General features: G+C 44.1%; 1 protein-coding gene across 2 annotated transcripts in view; it reads left to right on the top strand.

The window, feature by feature from the left end:
• Positions 1-15,981, top strand: part of Mdn1 (midasin AAA ATPase 1) — a 121,100-nt gene extending 105,119 nt beyond the window's left edge. For both annotated transcript variants that reach the window (XM_029476052.2, XM_029476051.2), the window contains exons 89-102: positions 404-714; positions 976-1,143; positions 2,001-2,102; positions 2,918-3,113; positions 4,716-4,883; positions 5,281-5,444; positions 6,705-6,794; positions 7,553-7,668; positions 8,365-8,539; positions 11,217-11,290; positions 12,020-12,134; positions 12,796-12,859; positions 14,074-14,216; positions 14,738-15,981. In XM_029476052.2, coding sequence (XP_029331912.1) covers positions 404-714; positions 976-1,143; positions 2,001-2,102; positions 2,918-3,113; positions 4,716-4,883; positions 5,281-5,444; positions 6,705-6,794; positions 7,553-7,668; positions 8,365-8,539; positions 11,217-11,290; positions 12,020-12,134; positions 12,796-12,859; positions 14,074-14,216; positions 14,738-14,926 — 2,075 coding nt within the window. In that variant the 3' untranslated portion in view covers positions 14,927-15,981. The remainder of the gene's footprint in view (positions 1-403; positions 715-975; positions 1,144-2,000; positions 2,103-2,917; positions 3,114-4,715; positions 4,884-5,280; positions 5,445-6,704; positions 6,795-7,552; positions 7,669-8,364; positions 8,540-11,216; positions 11,291-12,019; positions 12,135-12,795; positions 12,860-14,073; positions 14,217-14,737) is intronic.
• The last annotated feature ends 1,824 nt before the right edge of the window (positions 15,982-17,805 follow it).

Raw genomic sequence — 17,805 nt, 5'->3', positions numbered from 1 at the left:
GGATAGGGATACTCTTCTAATAAGTAAAATTTGGAGCCTAGTGAAGATAACTCAGCCACTGAAGTGCTTGTTCTGCAAGCATGAGAACCTGAGCATCCATGTGTATCTGGCTGCATCTGTCCCTGTACCACATGCATGCCTGAATAAAATATTTATGTAGGGCTGGAGAGATGGTTCAGTGGTTACGAGCACCGTCTGCTCTTCCGAAGGTCCTTAGTTCAAATCCCAGCAACCACATGGTGGCTCACAACCATCCGTAATGAGATCTATGCCCTCTTCTGGTGCATCTGAAGACAGCTACAGTGCACTTAGATATAATAATAAATAAATCTTTTTTAAAAAAAATAATATGTAGCACCTTCTAGATTAAGAAATCAATAGTTTTAAAAATTGTTTTGATCAGAAGAGAATCCTTTGGAGATCAAAGAAAAAACGGTAGATATGGAAGAAACAGACCATATTGAAGAGCCCGAGGCTGGTCAGGATGAAGGTGAAAGTCCACATGAGCCTGAGGAAGGCCCCAGTGAAGACAAGGAGAATATGGATATGGATACAGGAGCTGATGATCAAGACAGAGATACATCCAGCCATGCAGAAGAGCATTCCCTGGAAGAGGAGGAGAAGGAGGAGGAGGAGAAGGAGGAAGACAAAGCCACCACTGATGGAGGTGGAGAAAGTGGTGTCAACCCTGTTGACCAAGATCTTCAGACCCAGGTATTACGGGATGTGGAGCTTTTCTTGTATTAAAAGCAATAGGAAAAACACTTCATGCCAGCAGAATCTTTTGTAAGATATTTCTTTACTACTACAGAGTTTTATGTTTTACTTGAAAACCCTCTCCTAACCATTAGTCTGCTCCATGCAGAGTCCCTCTTTGACCCCCTACACCCCTTGTCAATAAGTGGGGTGGGCACCTTCGTCCTGGTAGGCACCTTTGTGTTCATCCCTCACAGCATATTTGTTTGTCCTATGCAGAAGGAGGAAGAGGAAGAAGGGGAGCAGCCTGATGCTGAAGAGCAAGTGCCAGAGGCCACAGAGAGAAAGGAGCATGCCTCCTGTGGGCAGACTGGAGTGGACAATGTGCAGAGTACACAGGCTGTGGAACTAGCTGGGGCTGCACCAGAGAAGGAGCAGGGGAAAGAGGTGATGGGTCTGTCTGTCTGGAGTCATGTTCTCTTCAACAAGTGTGATTTCTCTGTGTTCTTTGTTTTGGTTTGTTACTGTGTAAGGATCATCTCCCATATCTGGAGAGGTTGTTGTTTGACTCTTTGTGTGTGCTTCTTAGGAAGCAGTAAGAATGTGTGCTGTAGACTGTTTGAGTGATGGCCTTACTAAGAAGTCTATGGGAGCACCAGATTTTCCAAGAAAAGAAAGGTCAAATCTGGACTTCCTTGACAACCCTATACCTCTAATGGTGTTTGACTTTTAGGTCCCTGCTGTGAACCTAATGGTAATGTGTTCTAATGGCAGCGCTTCAGGCTGTGGGAAGACAGGATATCACTGACATGTTCTATCACTGCTCTGAGCCCATTCCCTCACCAGCAGGAACTGTGTTTCTTATATCTTTCCAGCACTATTCATTGAGCATCCATCAAGTACTGAGCGTTTCCTTTACTCAGCAGTCTTCCGTAGTAACTCTACAAAATAGATGATGCTGTTCTGTTTCCTCCAATTTGATATTGGAGGAAAAATAAGCCTCAGTAAAGTCAAGTGACAACCTCTAGGTGCACAGCTAGCTGATGACTGGGCCTGTTCTGTCTGTCTGCCAGAATAAGACCTTAAGTTCCTTTAGGTAAGGAACTAATCAGAACAAAGCCAGGAGTGTGTCAGTGTTGTGCTGCTGTGTGCCAGCAGGCAGATAGCACCTGGATTCTGTAGCAGGGTATAGAGGTATACAGCCCACTGAAATTAGTAGAACTAATTCACTGAGAGAAGTTGGAACCAGGGTAACACAGCAGCCATGGCTTTAACTCTCTCCTCTTCTGGTTTGGATTTCTTAGGAACATGGCAGTGGAGCTGCAGATGCAAACCAAGCAGAAGGCCATGAATCCAACTTGATTGCACGTTTGTCCTCCCAGCAGCACACCAACAAAAACACACAGGTTTCTGTCATTCTCGGATTAGCTTAGGATGAAGGCAGGTAGAGAAAGCTATGGGAATGAAGTGATTGTAGCCAGCAAAGGAAAGGCTGGAGAGGGAGGCTCTCAGTAGTTAGGCACTTACTGCATTTGCAGAGGGCCTGCTTTGGTCCCCAGTCCCTACATCTATGGCAGTTCCAGGAGACCTAAGTCCTCTTCTGACCTCCACAAGCTCTGCGTGTGCATTTGTGCTCGTGTGGGCACACACACTAACAACAACAGCAAATGGCAACCTTTCCAGCCTTGCCTGATAAATGACAGGCTTGGAAAAAAGACCCCAACCAGAAGGTTTTCCGTTGCTTTTCAAACTTGACAGTGTTTAAATAGGTATATTCATGCTTGTGAAATTACTCTTCTCAAAACGCAACCCAAACACTCCCGTAAAAGCCTACATGCTATTTTCCCAAACCTCCAAAGAGACTTTCCCAGAGGAAGTGAATGCCACCAGTGTCACACCTACATAAATATGTTTCTTTGCTTTGTTGACTATATCCTAGATCTAGTCATAGTGGCATATGCCTATTATCCCCGCATTTGGAAGGCAGAAGCAGGAGGGTCAGGAGTTGAAAGGCTATCTTAACTACAGAGCAAATTCAAGGCCAGTCAGAGCTGGGGGGCGGGGGGGTTATCCTAGAAATGATGTCAGAGTCTAATTGCCCTTTCTTTGAATAGCTGTATTGAATCCCACTGTTGTATGGCTGTTCCTGGGAATGAGCATTGGTTGTTTTGAGGTTTCATATTTGCAAAGAAGGCTCTAATGATCTCCTTAATTCCTGCAGAGTTTTAAGAGGAGACCTGGGCAGGCTGACAATGAGCGTTCCATAGGTGACTACAATGAGCGTGTGCATAAGAGACTGAGGACTGTGGGCACAGACAGAAACACTGAACAGGAGCCAACCCAGGCTCAGGTGGAAGATGCAGACACGTTCGAACATATTAAACAAGGCAGTGATGCATATGATGCACAGACTTACGGTACGGTGCTAAGAATACTACTGCTTTTTCTCACAAAGCTTTTCTCTGAGGTTGTGCCACATGACTGTGCCGCCAGGCACAGTAGAAGGGGAAGAGATAGCTAGCTAGCTAACTTTTCTCTCAATACAATATTTTTATAAGGCACACATAACTTGTTTCTGGTAGCAAGGTAACTGTAGCCAAGTGTAAATGCTCAGGGTTCTCGGGGTAAGCCCTCTATCCTCATAGACAGCTGGCTGCATGCTGCAAACCTGGTGTTGACGTTGTTTCTTGGTATTGAACATTGCTGAGTGTCCTTGAACAGTGAACATCCATAGTACAAATGGGGAAGAAGAGCTCACACTTGCCTTGTCCTTACACTCCTCTCTTTCTGAAGTACACTGCTATGATGATATGTTCCTCTGAGCACAGAACAGAAATGGGGACAGTGCTTTGTTTCTCTGTGTGTTTCCAACACACAAGAAGAAGTTGATGAGTGTATGCATACTTGATCAAGATCCTCCCTTAGGCTGCAGCGTGGGCTTGTTCCTTCCTCACATTAGGCGGTGTGTCATAGCTTCCAGTATGGCAAGAGCCCATTCTGGATCCCTATAAACTTGTGATACTGAGTGACTTGAAGGTGGTGGATGTGGATGGTGAATGGATCCTGAATTCTGGTTGTTAATTCAGTTGATAAGAATGATTGCCTAGGGTTGGAGAAATGATTCAGTGGTTAAGAGCACGGACTGTTCTTTCAGAGGTCCTGAGTTCAATTCCCAGCAACCCCATGGTGACTCACAACCATCTGTAATGGGATCAGATGCCCTCTTCTGGTGTGTCTGGAGACAGCTTCAGTGTACTAATATAAATAAAATAATTTTTAAAAAAGAAGAATACCTAGCACGCACAAAGCGTGAGATTTGTTTCCTACCACTACATAAAGCTAAGTATGGCGTCTGTGATGCCAGTACTCCAGAGGATTAGAAGCTCAAGATTATCTTTGACTACATAGCAGGTTTGTGGCCAGTCTATATATGAAATCCTTTGTTATGGGAGAGAAACACACACACAAACACACACGAGACTAGATAATGCCTTGGCAAGAGTATTCTCTTAGCTATTGCTGTCAGAGACGTGGTTATAGATTTTCTCAAATCTCTGAGAGCAATGAGATCTTTAAATAAAACTTGTCTAAGATTAAAATGCTGAGACTTCTCTCCCTCCCTCATTTTGTATCTAGTTTTTCTATTCACAAGTTACTCCAAGCATGGTTCTCAATAGCTGCTTCAAGTCACATGTCCACACTCCACCCTGTCTTTTCTGTTTACATCAGTAAAAACCCAGATAAATGCCAGTTTCTCTTAACGTGTGTGTGTGTGTGTGTGTGTGTGTGTGTGTGTGTGTGTGTATGTGTGGGTACATACTATCTTGATCTAGAAGCAGGTTTGTAAGTAGAACAGCAGGAGGTATTTAGGCCCGCAAGTGTCTGGCCCCATGGTTGGTTAGTGGAAAACCAGCTTAAGTAGAATCTTGAAAGGTGGAAGCGATAGAGACAATAATCCGTTCAGCATCACCTTTCTCTGCAGAAAAATTAAGCTTTGTCCCTGTGTGCACTATTGGCAGATGTGGCCAGTAGTGAACAGCAGCAGACTGCAAAGGCCTCCGGGCAGGATCAGGAGGAGGAAGAAATAGAAGATATCCTCATGGATACAGAGGAGGAGCTGATGAGAGCAGAGGACACAGAGCAGCTGAAGCCAGAGGCAGTCAAGTCAGAGACTGCTGCAACCTCTGGTGAGTCCTTAGTGAGCAGACTTGTATGCTTTCTGTCCTCTTGGACTGTCATCAAGTCTAGTCTTTTCTCTTTCCTATTCTAATATCTGGCTTACATGAATAATTCACCTATTCATCTCAGAAAAGGAGTCTTGAAGATCAGTTATCGAGGGGAAACGGTTTCTGACAAATTCAGATCTGTCTCTTTAACATATGTTGGGAAAAGCAGAATAGTACGTTCTTGATTATTGTAGAGATTCCTTTGTTACCTAAAGTCTAAGCCTAGAGTAAGGAAAGTGAGGGAATGGAGCAGAAAGATACGTACGTGGAAATTGTTGGTTGAGTTGAGCGTTGACTCTTTGTTAGGACAGGCACTGGTGAACCACGTGATAATGAAACTGTCTTCCTATGAAAATAGGCTCTAGTGAGATGGAGGTGGATATGCAAACACTTAAGACAAAAGAAGACCAAGACCCAAGAACAACCACACCTCACCAGGAGACAGAGAATGAGAGGCCAGAAAGAAGCAGAGATTCAACTATTCATACGCTTCGTCAATTCCTTGTGGATTCAGTTTTCCAAGTACTGAACTCTTAGCTTGCTGTGTTAACCTTTAGTTTTAAGTTACTTTAGAACTTTTATGAAATTGCTCAATTTCAATATCAAGTCTTACCAAAATTTTTAAGAGTACTTTTAGTGTAACCGATAAATAAGTCTTTTTTTTTTTTTTGGTTTTGGTTTTGGTTTTGGTTTTTGGAGACAGGGTTTCTCTGTATAGCCCTGGATGTCCTGGAACTCACTCTGTAGACCAGGCTGTCCTGGAACTCAGAAATCCGCCTGCCTCTGCCTCCCGGGTGCTGGAATTAAAGGCGTGCGCCACCACGCCCAGCTGTAACCAATAGTCTTTTAGCAAATGGTATATCCTTTGTTAACTACAAATTGTGCCCAGACCTACCCATTACGATGACACTAGTTCATTACAATGAACATCATCATTACGATGGCATTGGCTCTTAGGCATTGGCATTCCAACCTAGGCTACCACTTATGAACAATTGACAACTTATGACAGTTATTTAATAATAATTTTTTACTTTTGGGGGTGGGTGAAGGGTGGTCAGTGAGGTTTGTTGTGTGAGTGTACATGTGGAAGCCAGAGGACAAGTTCAGGCTTCATTCCGGGTGGTGGTGGTGGTGGTGGTGGTAGTGTCATCGTTTGTTTGTTTGAGTGGGGTTTTTTGTTTGGTTTTTGGTGTCTGTGCGTGTCTATGTTTGTATGTGTGGTTTTTTTGTTTGTTTTGTTGAGTTGGGTGTCTGATTGTCATAGAATTTTCCAAGAAGGCTTAGGCTGAGCAGCCAGCTCCAGTGATCCCTGTGTCTACGTCAGCCCTGTGTGTCAGCATGCCTGGCTTTTGTTGCATGGGTTCTGAGGCTAGAATTTGTGTCACACTTGTAAGACATACACTTACTTAACCATCTCTCCAGCAACCAGAGGAGCCTTGTTAACTGAGCCTTGCTCTGTGGTAATTGGACTTTGTGGAGCTAGGGGCTTATCAGAAAGTGGAGAAGAAACCCCTGAGGCTGTCTGTTGTCCTCTGGTCTCCTATATGTGCATCCATATACACACAAAAAAAGAGATTTGGTTTGTTTATTAACCAGGCTATATTTTATAAGTGATAAAAGTTCCATTCATCCAGTTGATGCCAGAAACAAGAAATGGAATCAGCTGACTGTACCTTAAATTTGCTTGAGTTGTGAGTTCAGGCAACAACTGCAACAGGACTGCTTGGTAAGTCAGTGATTCCAGCCTGGGCCACCACTTACATAGCCTTTCCTCCTTAGCCCATTTTAAAAGATATCACTGAGCTGAGACAAGAGATGGAACGGCAGCTGGAGACATGGCAGGCGCACGACTATGGGAATGCAGAAGAAGTAAGTCAAAGTTGTTGGGGTTTGTTTTTCTTTTCCACAAAATAACTTGCCTGTTCTTAGCCACAGTTACCTTTGTCAAAGGCTGGTGGAGACTATACTGAGAACTTTCCCTAAGCAGGGTATGCACTGATTCTGCCTATTCTGCCACCACATCTAGAGTCTCATTAAAACAGACAGACGCACTTGGTTCCTTTAACTTGTATAGCTGGCTTCGTAAGGAAGCTGGCAAAAGTTCCTGCTCTGGAATCTTAATGGTCTTCAGGTCCTTGCTGGCTATGTGGAGTGTATTTTATTGATTTAACCTCTAAATATACGGTGTACATGCATGCCTATAGTCTGTGTTTATTACCATTCTCCCTACCATGCATGTGTTCGTGCTCAGCTGTAGTCAGTATGAAGCCTTTGTGTGTGTGGATCCCTGCTGTTGAGGGGGATTTGTGTGCTCTGTCGCTCTCCCTCTTGAAAACTAATGAGCGCGCTCAGGTACTTGAGCTTTGCCCAGTTCACATTCACATGCCACTGTGCAAAGTATCAGGTCCAGTTCTTAAACTGGCAGGAGCAAACTGTTGAGTGAATTCCCATTGTTAACTGCCCCTTGCAACTGTATATTATGGGATTTTGGGGTGGGGGGCAGTGGATTTTATTTAGTTGGATTGCTGCTTGCTGAGAAAAGCTTTTAAAGTGCTTTGCTGAGAAGGCTTGTACAAGTTCTTTTCTGCTTCAGCATTCTAATAGTAATTTCTATTTTGCTGTCCTAGGAGAAGGCTGCAGCGGAGATGTGGCAGAATTACCTAGTCTTAACTGCATCGCTTTCACAACAGCTGTGTGAGCAGCTTCGTCTCCTACTAGAACCTACACAGGCAGCCAAACTAAGGTAAGTCTTCCTGCTTGAGGCTCTGGGTTGCTGTCTCTGCTCTCTGGGCACCATTGTGTCTGCTACGGTCCCCAGTAGCTGTAAGTAGGGACTGTGTGTGTGCGTGTGAGATGAGGAAGTACATACATGAAGGCGGCCTACATTCTGCTGTGTGGGAAACGGCCACAGATGTGGAGCTGTTTCCTGTGCTTACAGCGTGTTACTCAACTAGGATCAGAACCACAAGGATCTGGTCGGAGCCGTGGTTGAGAACAGAAGAGGGAAGCATGTGGGGCTTTGTATTTAGCACACCTGTAGTTCTGTAGATGTGTCCTAGCTGTTCTGGAGAAGCTTAGTCATTACACTCAGATCTGAGGCCGGTGCTCCGCTGACAGAAGGCACTAATTACAGTCCGCATTGCATGTCATCATTTTGCCAGGAATACTTTCCTGACCCTGGCTTATTAAGTTTTTTTTTTTTTTTTTTTTTGGTTTTTTCGAGACAGGGTTTCTCTGTAGCTCTGGCTGTCCTGGAACTCACTCTGTAGACCTGGCTGGCCTCGAACTCAGAAATCCTACTGCCTCTGCCTCCCGAGTGCTGGGATTAAAGGCGTGCGCCACCACCGCCCGGCATTAAGTTTTTAATAATGAGATTTTGTCTTAAAATTCTGAGGCATGAGCCTGTGTTCATCTTTGCTCCCATTGGTTCCTGTAACAGAGGAGACTATCGAACAGGGAAACGGCTAAATATGCGGAAGATCATTCCATACATTGCCAGTCAGTTTCGAAAAGACAGGATTTGGCTTCGTAGGACCAAGCCCAGTAAACGGCAGTATCAGATTTGTCTGGCTATCGATGACTCCTCAAGCATGGTAGACAACCACACCAAGCAGGTAAGGGGGGGAGAAGCAGCAGGCTCGGGTCCTCGAGCTGGCTCAATACAGCTGGCAGGAAGGATTGATGGCTCCATCCAGACAGGGTGTTTAACATTGCACATCATGGCATTCCTGAAACTGGTTTCTAGGGGGTGCTGGGTTTTTTACAGTGATTTTATTGGCATAAGCCAGCAGCTGACCTAAGATAGCGATGTTCTCCTGGAAGAGGCTAGAATGCGCCCTGAGTCCAGTTCACATTCCATCTCCCCATAACTTTGGACAGCTTATTTATTGTCAGTTTCACTTTCTTTCTTTTGTTTTTTTGTTTTTGTTTTTGTTTTTTTCGAGACAGGGTTTCTCTGTATAGCCCTGGCTGTCTTGGAACTCACTTTGTAGACCTGGCTGGCCTCAAACTCAGAAATCCACCTGCCTCTGCCTCCCGAGTGCTGGGATTAAAGGCGTGCGCCACCATGCACGGCTTTCACTTTCTTTTAAAAAAAAAAAAGAGGATTATAACAGTACCTACCTCAGTGATGAAGACTAAATTAGATATAAATTAAATATAAAATACCTAGGTTAATGCTTTTTTAAACCAATTTGTTCTAAAACTGCTGTCATTTATGCAAGTGGTAATAAAAGTTTTCTCATAATTTTCTCACAGTTCAGCATGCCCCTCATATGTGGGCACTATATTGGGTTGATTTACTGATACAGATGATAAAAGAATTGTTTAAATCAATTCTGACCCAGAAATTGGAAAGTATTAAAAAATGAAGAGGGATTTGTTTTTAAAACCAAGTTTGTGGTTTTGTTTTTTGGTTTGGGGGGTTGGTTGGTTGTTTTTCATTGCATTCATTCCCTTGTCTTTTATACAGACAGCCTGATAATACTGATAGACTTGTTTAAAGACAGATGTTTGATCAGAGGAATGAAAAAATGTAAGAAAATGATCTCATTTACAAAGGCTAATTAGAGATCTTGTCCAGTTTTTCATTTGTCATGTCCATAACGTTCTGCCTCTGTGTAAAACTTTAGAATTGACTGCTTTGACTTTTGAATCTCTTTGGATTTGCTGCAGATGAAGAGAATGAACTGTTGCAGTGTCCAGAGAAGGCAGGGCGTTGACTACCCTTAGCTGTTGTACATCCCAAGTCTTGAGACGAGACGCGTGTGTGTTGCACGAGTGTGGAAGTGGGATGTGTGTTGCACTAGTGTGGAAGTAGGATGTGTGTTGCTCTAGTGTGGAGGTGGGATGTGTGTTGCACTAGTGTGGAGGTGGGATGTGTGTTGCACTAGTGTGGAAGTGGGATGTGTGTTGCACTAGTGTGGAGGTGGGATGTGTGTTGCACTAGTGTGGAGGTGGGATGTGTGTTGCACTAGTGTGGAGGTGGGATGTGTGTTGCACTACTGTGGAGGTGGGGTGTGTGTTGCACGAGTGTGGAGGTGGGATGTGTGTTGCACTAGTGTGGAGGTGGGATGTGTGTTGCACTAGTGTGGAAGTGGGATGTGTGTTGCACTAGTGTGGAGGTGGGATGTGTGTTGCACTAGTGTGGAAGTGGGATGTGTGTTGCACTAGTTGGAGGTGGGGTGGTTGTGTGCTCTCCAGGTGGGCGAGGACCGCGTGCAGCCCTGGCTACCTCACAGCTTAGCTGCTGAGAGGGCTATAGAAGGACCAAGATGGGGGCCAGAGATACGCCTCAGGTTCCCTGCTTTATCATTTACTCACTACCCTGAAATTTAGGACCCACAAATTGGCAACCTTGTTCCCTCCCATCAGTTGAGCCTACTAGTAACCATCTGTAAATGAATAGCAGTTTTCTTCTTGCACTTTATTCCATGGTGACTTAGATTTTTCTTTCTTCATGTAGACAGAAGTGTTGTTTTCAAAATAGGAGTAATTATGTTTCAGGGGATTTCAGGTTGTCTAGCTGACTTGATAACTTACAGTTGCTTTGGACTTATCTTTTAAGCTGAATGGGGTCTTTGAGTAGTGATGCACAAAAACAAAAAAACACACACAAGCACATATTTTCCCCTCCCACTCGGGGAACAAAAAAAATCAGGGGCTTTTCAGAACACTTAGAAAAATACAAGACGCCCCTCTCCCTTTTCAGTTTTTCAGTTTTTTAAAACTCCTTCTTCCCCAGCACTCTTAAGACGTAGTGTTACTATCTAGGGTCCTAATAGATTTGTTTTCTCTGTCAGTTAAAGATTGAAAGGCAGGAGAAATCTCAAGCATTGCAGACAGAAGCAACAGTTGAAGGAAGGCACTCGCTGCAGGGAGGAAACACACACACAGTAGACAAAGAAAGGTTCCCTGTGAAGTTGACTGCAGATCAGAACTTGGAATAGTTCTGGTAATACAATTGTAACTCAGTTTTCTAGTCTGACCCTACCACATGAGAGTTAGTTCACATTCCTTTAATTTTAGTTACACATTAAAGATCTTATGTGGGCTCTGCGGTGGAAAGAAAGGAAACTTGGCTTTTCTGGAACATATCAGTACCACTGTTGTTACATACATAGTATGTGGAGAAAACCATCCCTACCCATGTACTGCTCTCAGGCTCAAGCAGCTGAACACAGGAGAGGGCCCAAGAAGACTCCAGCCTGCGTCAGCTGTAGTCTGAGAAGTCGTGAAGCAAACTGATTTAGGGGAGTTTTGAGTCCTTAAACTCTTCTTTGGTTTTTATAGCTCGCATTTGAGTCATTGGCTGTGATTGGTAACGCTCTAACCCTCCTAGAAGTGGGTCAGATTGCAGTGTGCAGGTAAGATTGCCTTTTACAAGGTTTTTTATTTTGTTTTGTTGTTTGTTTTGTTGTGGTTTTTACTTCATGTGTATGGATGTTTTGCCTTTGTGTATCTGTGTACCACATGCGTGCATTAGATCCCTGGAAATGGAACTGTAGATAATGTGAGCCACCAGTGGGTGCTAGGATCCAAGCCTGTGTTCTCTGGATGAGAGGCTCTTAGCTGCTGAAGCCGTCTCTCCACACCTTCATACTACCTTTGGTTTTTTTTTTTTTGTTTTGTTTTGTTTTTTAAAGATTTATTTATTTATTACATATAAGTACACTGTAGCTGTCTTCAGACACACCAGAAGAGGGAGTCAAATCTTGTTACAGATGGTTGTGAGCCACCATGTGGTTGCTGGGATTTGAACTAAGGACCTTTGGAAGAGCAGTCGGGTGCTCTTACCTGCTGAGCCATCTCACCAGCCCCTACCTTTGGTTTTTGTTTGATTGGTTGTTTCTTCAGACTGGGTTCCTCTGTGTGACCTTGGCTATCACAGAACTTGCTTTGTAGACCAGGCTGACCTCCAACTCAGAGATCTGCCTGCCTCTGCCTCCTGAGTGCCTAGGTTAAAGACATGGGTCACCACACCCACCCGAGCTCTAATGTTGCCTTCAAATCACAGTAGGGAAATACTGTTCCAACCTTGAACTGTTTTCATCACATGACTGAAGAAATCATGTTGTCTCATTTTTCTTTCCAAGCTTTGGCGAGTCAGTAAAGCTGTTGCACCCATTCCACGAGCAGTTTAATGATTCTTCAGGGACTCATATTCTACGGCTCTGCACATTCCAACAAAGGAAGACTAAGATTGCTCAGGTATCCTGATGAAGTCAAGATTTGTTTTGCACTGATTCTAAAGCTGATAGTAAGAGACATTAATCTTTAGAACCTCCTGGGTGCGTTCTAGAATTAGGACAGGCAGCATAACAAGACACAGTAGTAACTTCAGCCTAAATGTTACTAGGACAGTTTCCTTGGCATCCCTTTGACTCCTTTTTCTCAGTTCCTCAAAGATCATTGACTTAAGCACAGTTGAGCAGCTTGAAACATTTGAAAAGAAAAAGAAAAAGTTACTGCCTGGTATCCTAATGGTCAGGTGGGTTTGGGCCCAGTTGCTCATTAAGTCTAGAGACAAAGCTTTGGGTAGTAAAGCTAGAGATTTCTGAACAAGATGGAATGACAGCCTTTCCGTTCTTAGTTCTCGCTGTCTTACTCAACAGAATTATTAACTTGAAAGAAGGAAACTGTTTTGTTCATGGCTGTTCATATAATTATCTTGTCTTCCTTGAGAGTGTTCTGTAGAATACTGATAGAGCCACTAGCCAGTGACAGTCCTGTCTGTCCTTAAGCATGTCAGTGTTGAGTGGAAAATGCTGCACAGGAGGAAGACAGACCGTAGGTGGGCAGCCATAGGAATCTCTTGTCATTATGAAAGGGAGCTTAAGTAGTTGTATTCATTTGTGCTGGTTCTGTTTAGTTTCTAGAAACTGTAGCCAAAATGTTTGCAGCTGCCCAGAAGTTATCCCAGAACGTCAGTCCAGGTGAGCTTCTTGCAGTTTCTTTTATTTCTCTGTGCTATCTTTTGTTTTTAGTTTGTGAGTGAATGTATATGTGTTCACGAATGTGTGCAGATGCATGTCTGTGGAAGCCTGAGGTTGGCTTTGGAAGTCTTCCTTGGCTACTCTGTTTATTTGTTCATTTATTTTTTGAGAAAGAAAGGGTCTTTCACTGAACCAGGAACTCACAGCAAGGCTGGCCATCAAACCCCAGGTTTCTTCTGTCTCCCGCTCTCCAACACTAGGGATTACAGGCATGTGTTGTCACACTTAACTTTTATGTGGGTGCTGGCAATCCTAAGTCAGGTCTTCCTACTGCATAGGAAGCATTTTACCAAATGAGCCATCTTCTGAGTCCCTCTAACCCCCATCACCTTTAAAACATACTCTCTATAGGAAAAAACAGAAAGATGGAGTTCTGTCATTGAATTCTTTATTCATTATTTATTCTGAAATTCATGCTGAACTCATTTTTAGGGCTTATAATTGATAGTCACTAGTTACAAAATAGAACATATTTATATGCTAGATTAAGCTCAGAGTTGGATAGGAAGGAATAAGGTGTATGGAATTAAGGATAAAGTTCACGATCATTGTAGAACATAATCCAGAAATGAGCTCATGTCATTATGAGTGCTTTTGGGCCTGAAGTATGACAGTTATCTAGCCCTGATTCTGTCATGGAGAAGAGGGAAAGGGAAGGAAATTAGGGACATAGAATTGTTCCTGGATAGAAATGTCCAGAAGTGGGCTGGAGAGATGGCTCAGCAGTTTAGAACACTGACTGCTCTTCCAGAGGACCCGAGATCAATTCCCAGCAACCACAAGGTGGCTCACAACCATCTGTAATGGACTCTGACTCTTCTTCGGGAGTGTCTGAAGACAGCTAGAGTGTACTTACAGATAATAAGTAAATCTTTGAGAGAAAGAAAGTGAAAGTCAAGGAATGGGCTGGGGTTGTCAGTAAAGAGCTCGTGCCTTTCTGTGCTGAGCCTCCTATGGCCCACTTGCTTTGCCTTTAATGGAGTTGATCTAAACTTGACCTTCTGTCTGCTGTGCTGACCAATTGAGTGTCTTATCTCTCCTGTTTCTGTGCAAAGTGTGTCAGTTCCAGGGATCTGTCTTTAATGCCCACAGGTGGTATCTAATTGTTAACATGGGTTTCCCTTTCCCTTCCCTGGAATGCACGGCTTCTGCAGAGACTGCCCAGCTGCTCCTCATAGTTTCTGATGGGCGAGGCCTTTTCCTCGAAGGCAAAGACAGAGTCCTAGCAGCAGTCCAGGCTGCCCAGAATGCCAACATCTTCGTCATTTTTGTTGTGTTGGATAATCCCAATTCACGGGTGAGTGAGCAGGTACCACAAGCCACCATTCTGCAGAATAGGGGGTGCCTTGAACTTGTTCAGAAGTGTAGCTGCAACCCTGTCCTGGGATGCTGGTGCTCAGTGCCATTCCTTTCACAAAGCTCCACACAACTCTGCAAGGTGAAGACCATTCTTCCCAACACAGAATCGTGAGGAGGACCCTGAGATCCTTTAAATAGAGTCGGCCTGTAGCATACATCCTAGCAGCTGGCCGACTCAGGGTGTCAGGGAGCATATAGCTGCAGGTTGCACTGATCCTAACTGACTGGCAAGGCAAGTGGGGATTGCTCCATAGAAAGTAGAGACACGGATGCAAGGAAAACAGCATTTCTTACTTGTTCCTCTTCCTTGAACTTCTCGATGGCATAAAGAGCTGCCTTCTTCATAAACATTTTGGAAGTTTCTCTTATGTCAGCTTTTCTTGTCAACTAAAAAGGTCAAGAACTAGTTAGGAATCTGTTTAATTTTTCTTTTTCTTTCAAAATGTCTTTTGTTAACAGGATTCTATCTTGGACATTAAAGTACCAATATTTAAAGGACCAGGAGAGATGCCTGAAATCCGATCCTACATGGAAGAGTTTCCGTTTCCATTTTACATCATTCTTCGGGATGTGAATGCGCTTCCTGAGACCCTCAGTGATGCGCTCAGGCAGTGGTTTGAGCTGGTGACTGCATCTGACCACTCCTAGAGCAGAGCAGTCTAGTGAGGCTGTCTCACTGGAGCTCCCTTACACAGCCTGTTTGTGAACTCAGAGCTCTGATTCTACTTCATCTTGGACCTGATTTTTCTTTTTTACTGTATCCAACAGTTATAAAAACATTTTTATTGCACTATACATTTGTATTTACAACATAGAAGAGCTTAGCCCAAGCTCTTGGACTCCCTGCTGTACTGACTGGGCACAGACAGCTCACAAGTAGTACCAGGGCTCGTGATAGGACCAGGTAGAGATCACACTGCCCCTTCCTTAGAGCTCAGCCACTCGCTTTCCTCTGCTCAGTACCTTGAGGAATGAATCCAGGAACACGGGGCTGCACTCTGGTCCCTGCCTTAAGCTCTACATAGAGCCACTTGGTTGGACACATCTTACCCTGCTAAAAAGCAGGGTACTTGGATGGTGTGTTCTCATAAAGCAGCCAGCAAAGGTGGCCGCAGAGCTGCACAAACCTGAAGCAGCTTTTTGTGCCTCCCAGTGGCTGCCTCAGGAGACTATGCAATAATGGACAGGTGATTCTCCTCATTTCATTCTCGGGCTGCCATAGCCCCCGCTGTAATTTATTTCTTTAGCCATCCTTCCCCCGATACTAAGAGGAAAAATTATTCCTCATACTGCTTTCAAGCTACCCTAAGCCAGCGTCACTGTGGAAAGGAGCGAACGGATGCTGCGTCCACGAGAACTTGACAGCTCCATCCTCCCCTCACCCACACAGCACAGTAGTGTTAGGCTTGGTTCCCTTGGGGCTGGGGGCAGTTTTACTTGGCCAGAAAGCAGTGTTTGAATACTTGAAATCATGTGTTGTGTTCTGTTTAAATGTTGTTTGTAGACATTGTGCTGTACACCTGTCTCCATGTCTGTTTGCAGATGACACTGTGAAGTGTGCCACCCTTATATGGTGGTCATCAAAGACAAATTGCTTATTGTTTAACAAAGTCCTAAAGCATGTACTTAAAGTTATATTATTTTTTATTCCAAAATGCTATGCAGCTTATATTCTGAAAACTATTAAATAATTGTTGAGTTAATCTTTGATCATGGTTTATTTTGCTTTGGTTTGGTTTGGTTTTTTGAGATCTTTGATGATTCTTAATGGCGTATGAACACTATGACAGGATTGAAAGAGTGTGCTTCCGATTGATCCTGCCTGCTAATCAAACCATGCTAGCACAGACTTGGAGCTCAGTATTGTAAACGTTTATGCCTCGCTGGTCAGGTCTGTGATTCATGAGTTGCAGCACGTGGGCTCTGTAGCGAGGGGAACAGGGTAAGTTGGCAGAACCACGCGGGTGGTGTAAAGATTCTGTTCTGTGACAACGCTTCACTCAGGTCGCATTGACTACAGGTGCAGTCAGCATATGTAGCCGAGAAGTGTCTCCCAAATTCTGCACTTACAATGACTTCTTTGCCCATAGGGCAGCGCTCGGCCAGAATTCTTATGAACAGATGCCATTTCAACTCAGGTTGTCCCAGAAAGAGGGAATGGTGGGCTTGTTGCCCCCACTGCCTATCCGCAGCTACCCAGCCTGGCCAGATAGCTGAGCCCTTGTATTTAAGCACTATCTGCATCATAATCTTATTCAGATAACTTTCCCATCACCACAGCCTCAAAAAAAAGCCTGTGAAGGTGATAGTGTATATGTGCTTTATCTCGGTCCTTGAGAGGCAGAGACAGGTGGATCTCACATGTTCCTGGACTACATAATATCAAAAGAGGGTAAAACTGTACAGCAAGGTGTTCTTTGGTGTTCTCAAGTAGTCATAGGTCACATAGCAGCAAGACAGTGTCATTGTATAAGTACAGTGTGTGATGCTTAAACAACCACATGGCTACTCGGTATAATCTTAGGAGACCACGACCAAGTGTTGCCATCTATTAACTGACAGTGTCTGACTTGGGTAATGGGAGGTTTTGACACCATATATTTGAGTTAATATACTATGTTCAGATACACTAAATTTGAATGGTATATTCACATGCACCATTTCTTCTCAGCATGGCCTGCCTGTTTACTGTTGCATAACCTGACTTGGTGAGATTTCACCCACATGTCTCCTTTACAGCCCCATCAAAATCCTAACCAACTATCTAACATAACTGACATTTCATCTTCCCTTTTGTACTCTTTTCTTCCTCTTCTCTGAGCACTCCACCCCTCGGGGTCCGATCTCAACCCCCATCATCCCTATCACACAGTCTTGCTGAGAGCCTAAACCCAGTCAGCTCAGCTCAGCCCACCCATAAAATGGCACTGACTGTTCTTGCCACTCTCTTGCCCTGTGTTTATATTTTGCCTTTGTTTCTGCACCACTAAGCCAGGAGGTGCTTTTATTTCACCTTCTCAACAGAAAAACAATGCCTTCTGGATGTGATGTATACATATATACATAATATACATATATAACATGAATTATATGTGTGTGTGTGTCGTATGTTTGTTTTTTGTTCTTCGAGACAAGGTTTCTCTGTAGACCAGGCTGGCCTCAAACTCAGATATCCGCCTGCCTCTGCCTCCCGAGTGCTGGGATTAAAGGTGTGTGCACCCCTGCCCGGCCTCCTATGTTGTGTGTAATCCCCTGGAAAGCTGTCTCTGCAGATGGGATTTCTCCTGTCTATTTCAGACTCAAGTCGGCTCCCTGACTTGGGGGTTGGAGTGGGAAATTCTGGTTTTGTTGGAGACTCAGTTGTGTCATGTGTATTTTTCTGGAAGCTGTCTGGTGATGTTTGAGTGGAGAGGACACTTGATGTTTGGGACGAGTGTTAAGTATAACAGTGCATGGGACTCTGGCACTGGTTCGCCTGGATGGGCTTCACTAGGCTTCACCGAGGACACTGGCATTGATCCTTGCCA

This window comes from Mus caroli, unplaced genomic scaffold, assembly GCF_978045245.1.
Source record: "Mus caroli unplaced genomic scaffold, Mus_caroli_1 scaffold_6, whole genome shotgun sequence".
In the NCBI taxonomy this organism is placed as follows: domain Eukaryota; kingdom Metazoa; phylum Chordata; class Mammalia; order Rodentia; family Muridae; genus Mus; species Mus caroli.
This window is presented reverse-complemented; position numbering and strand designations above follow the sequence as displayed.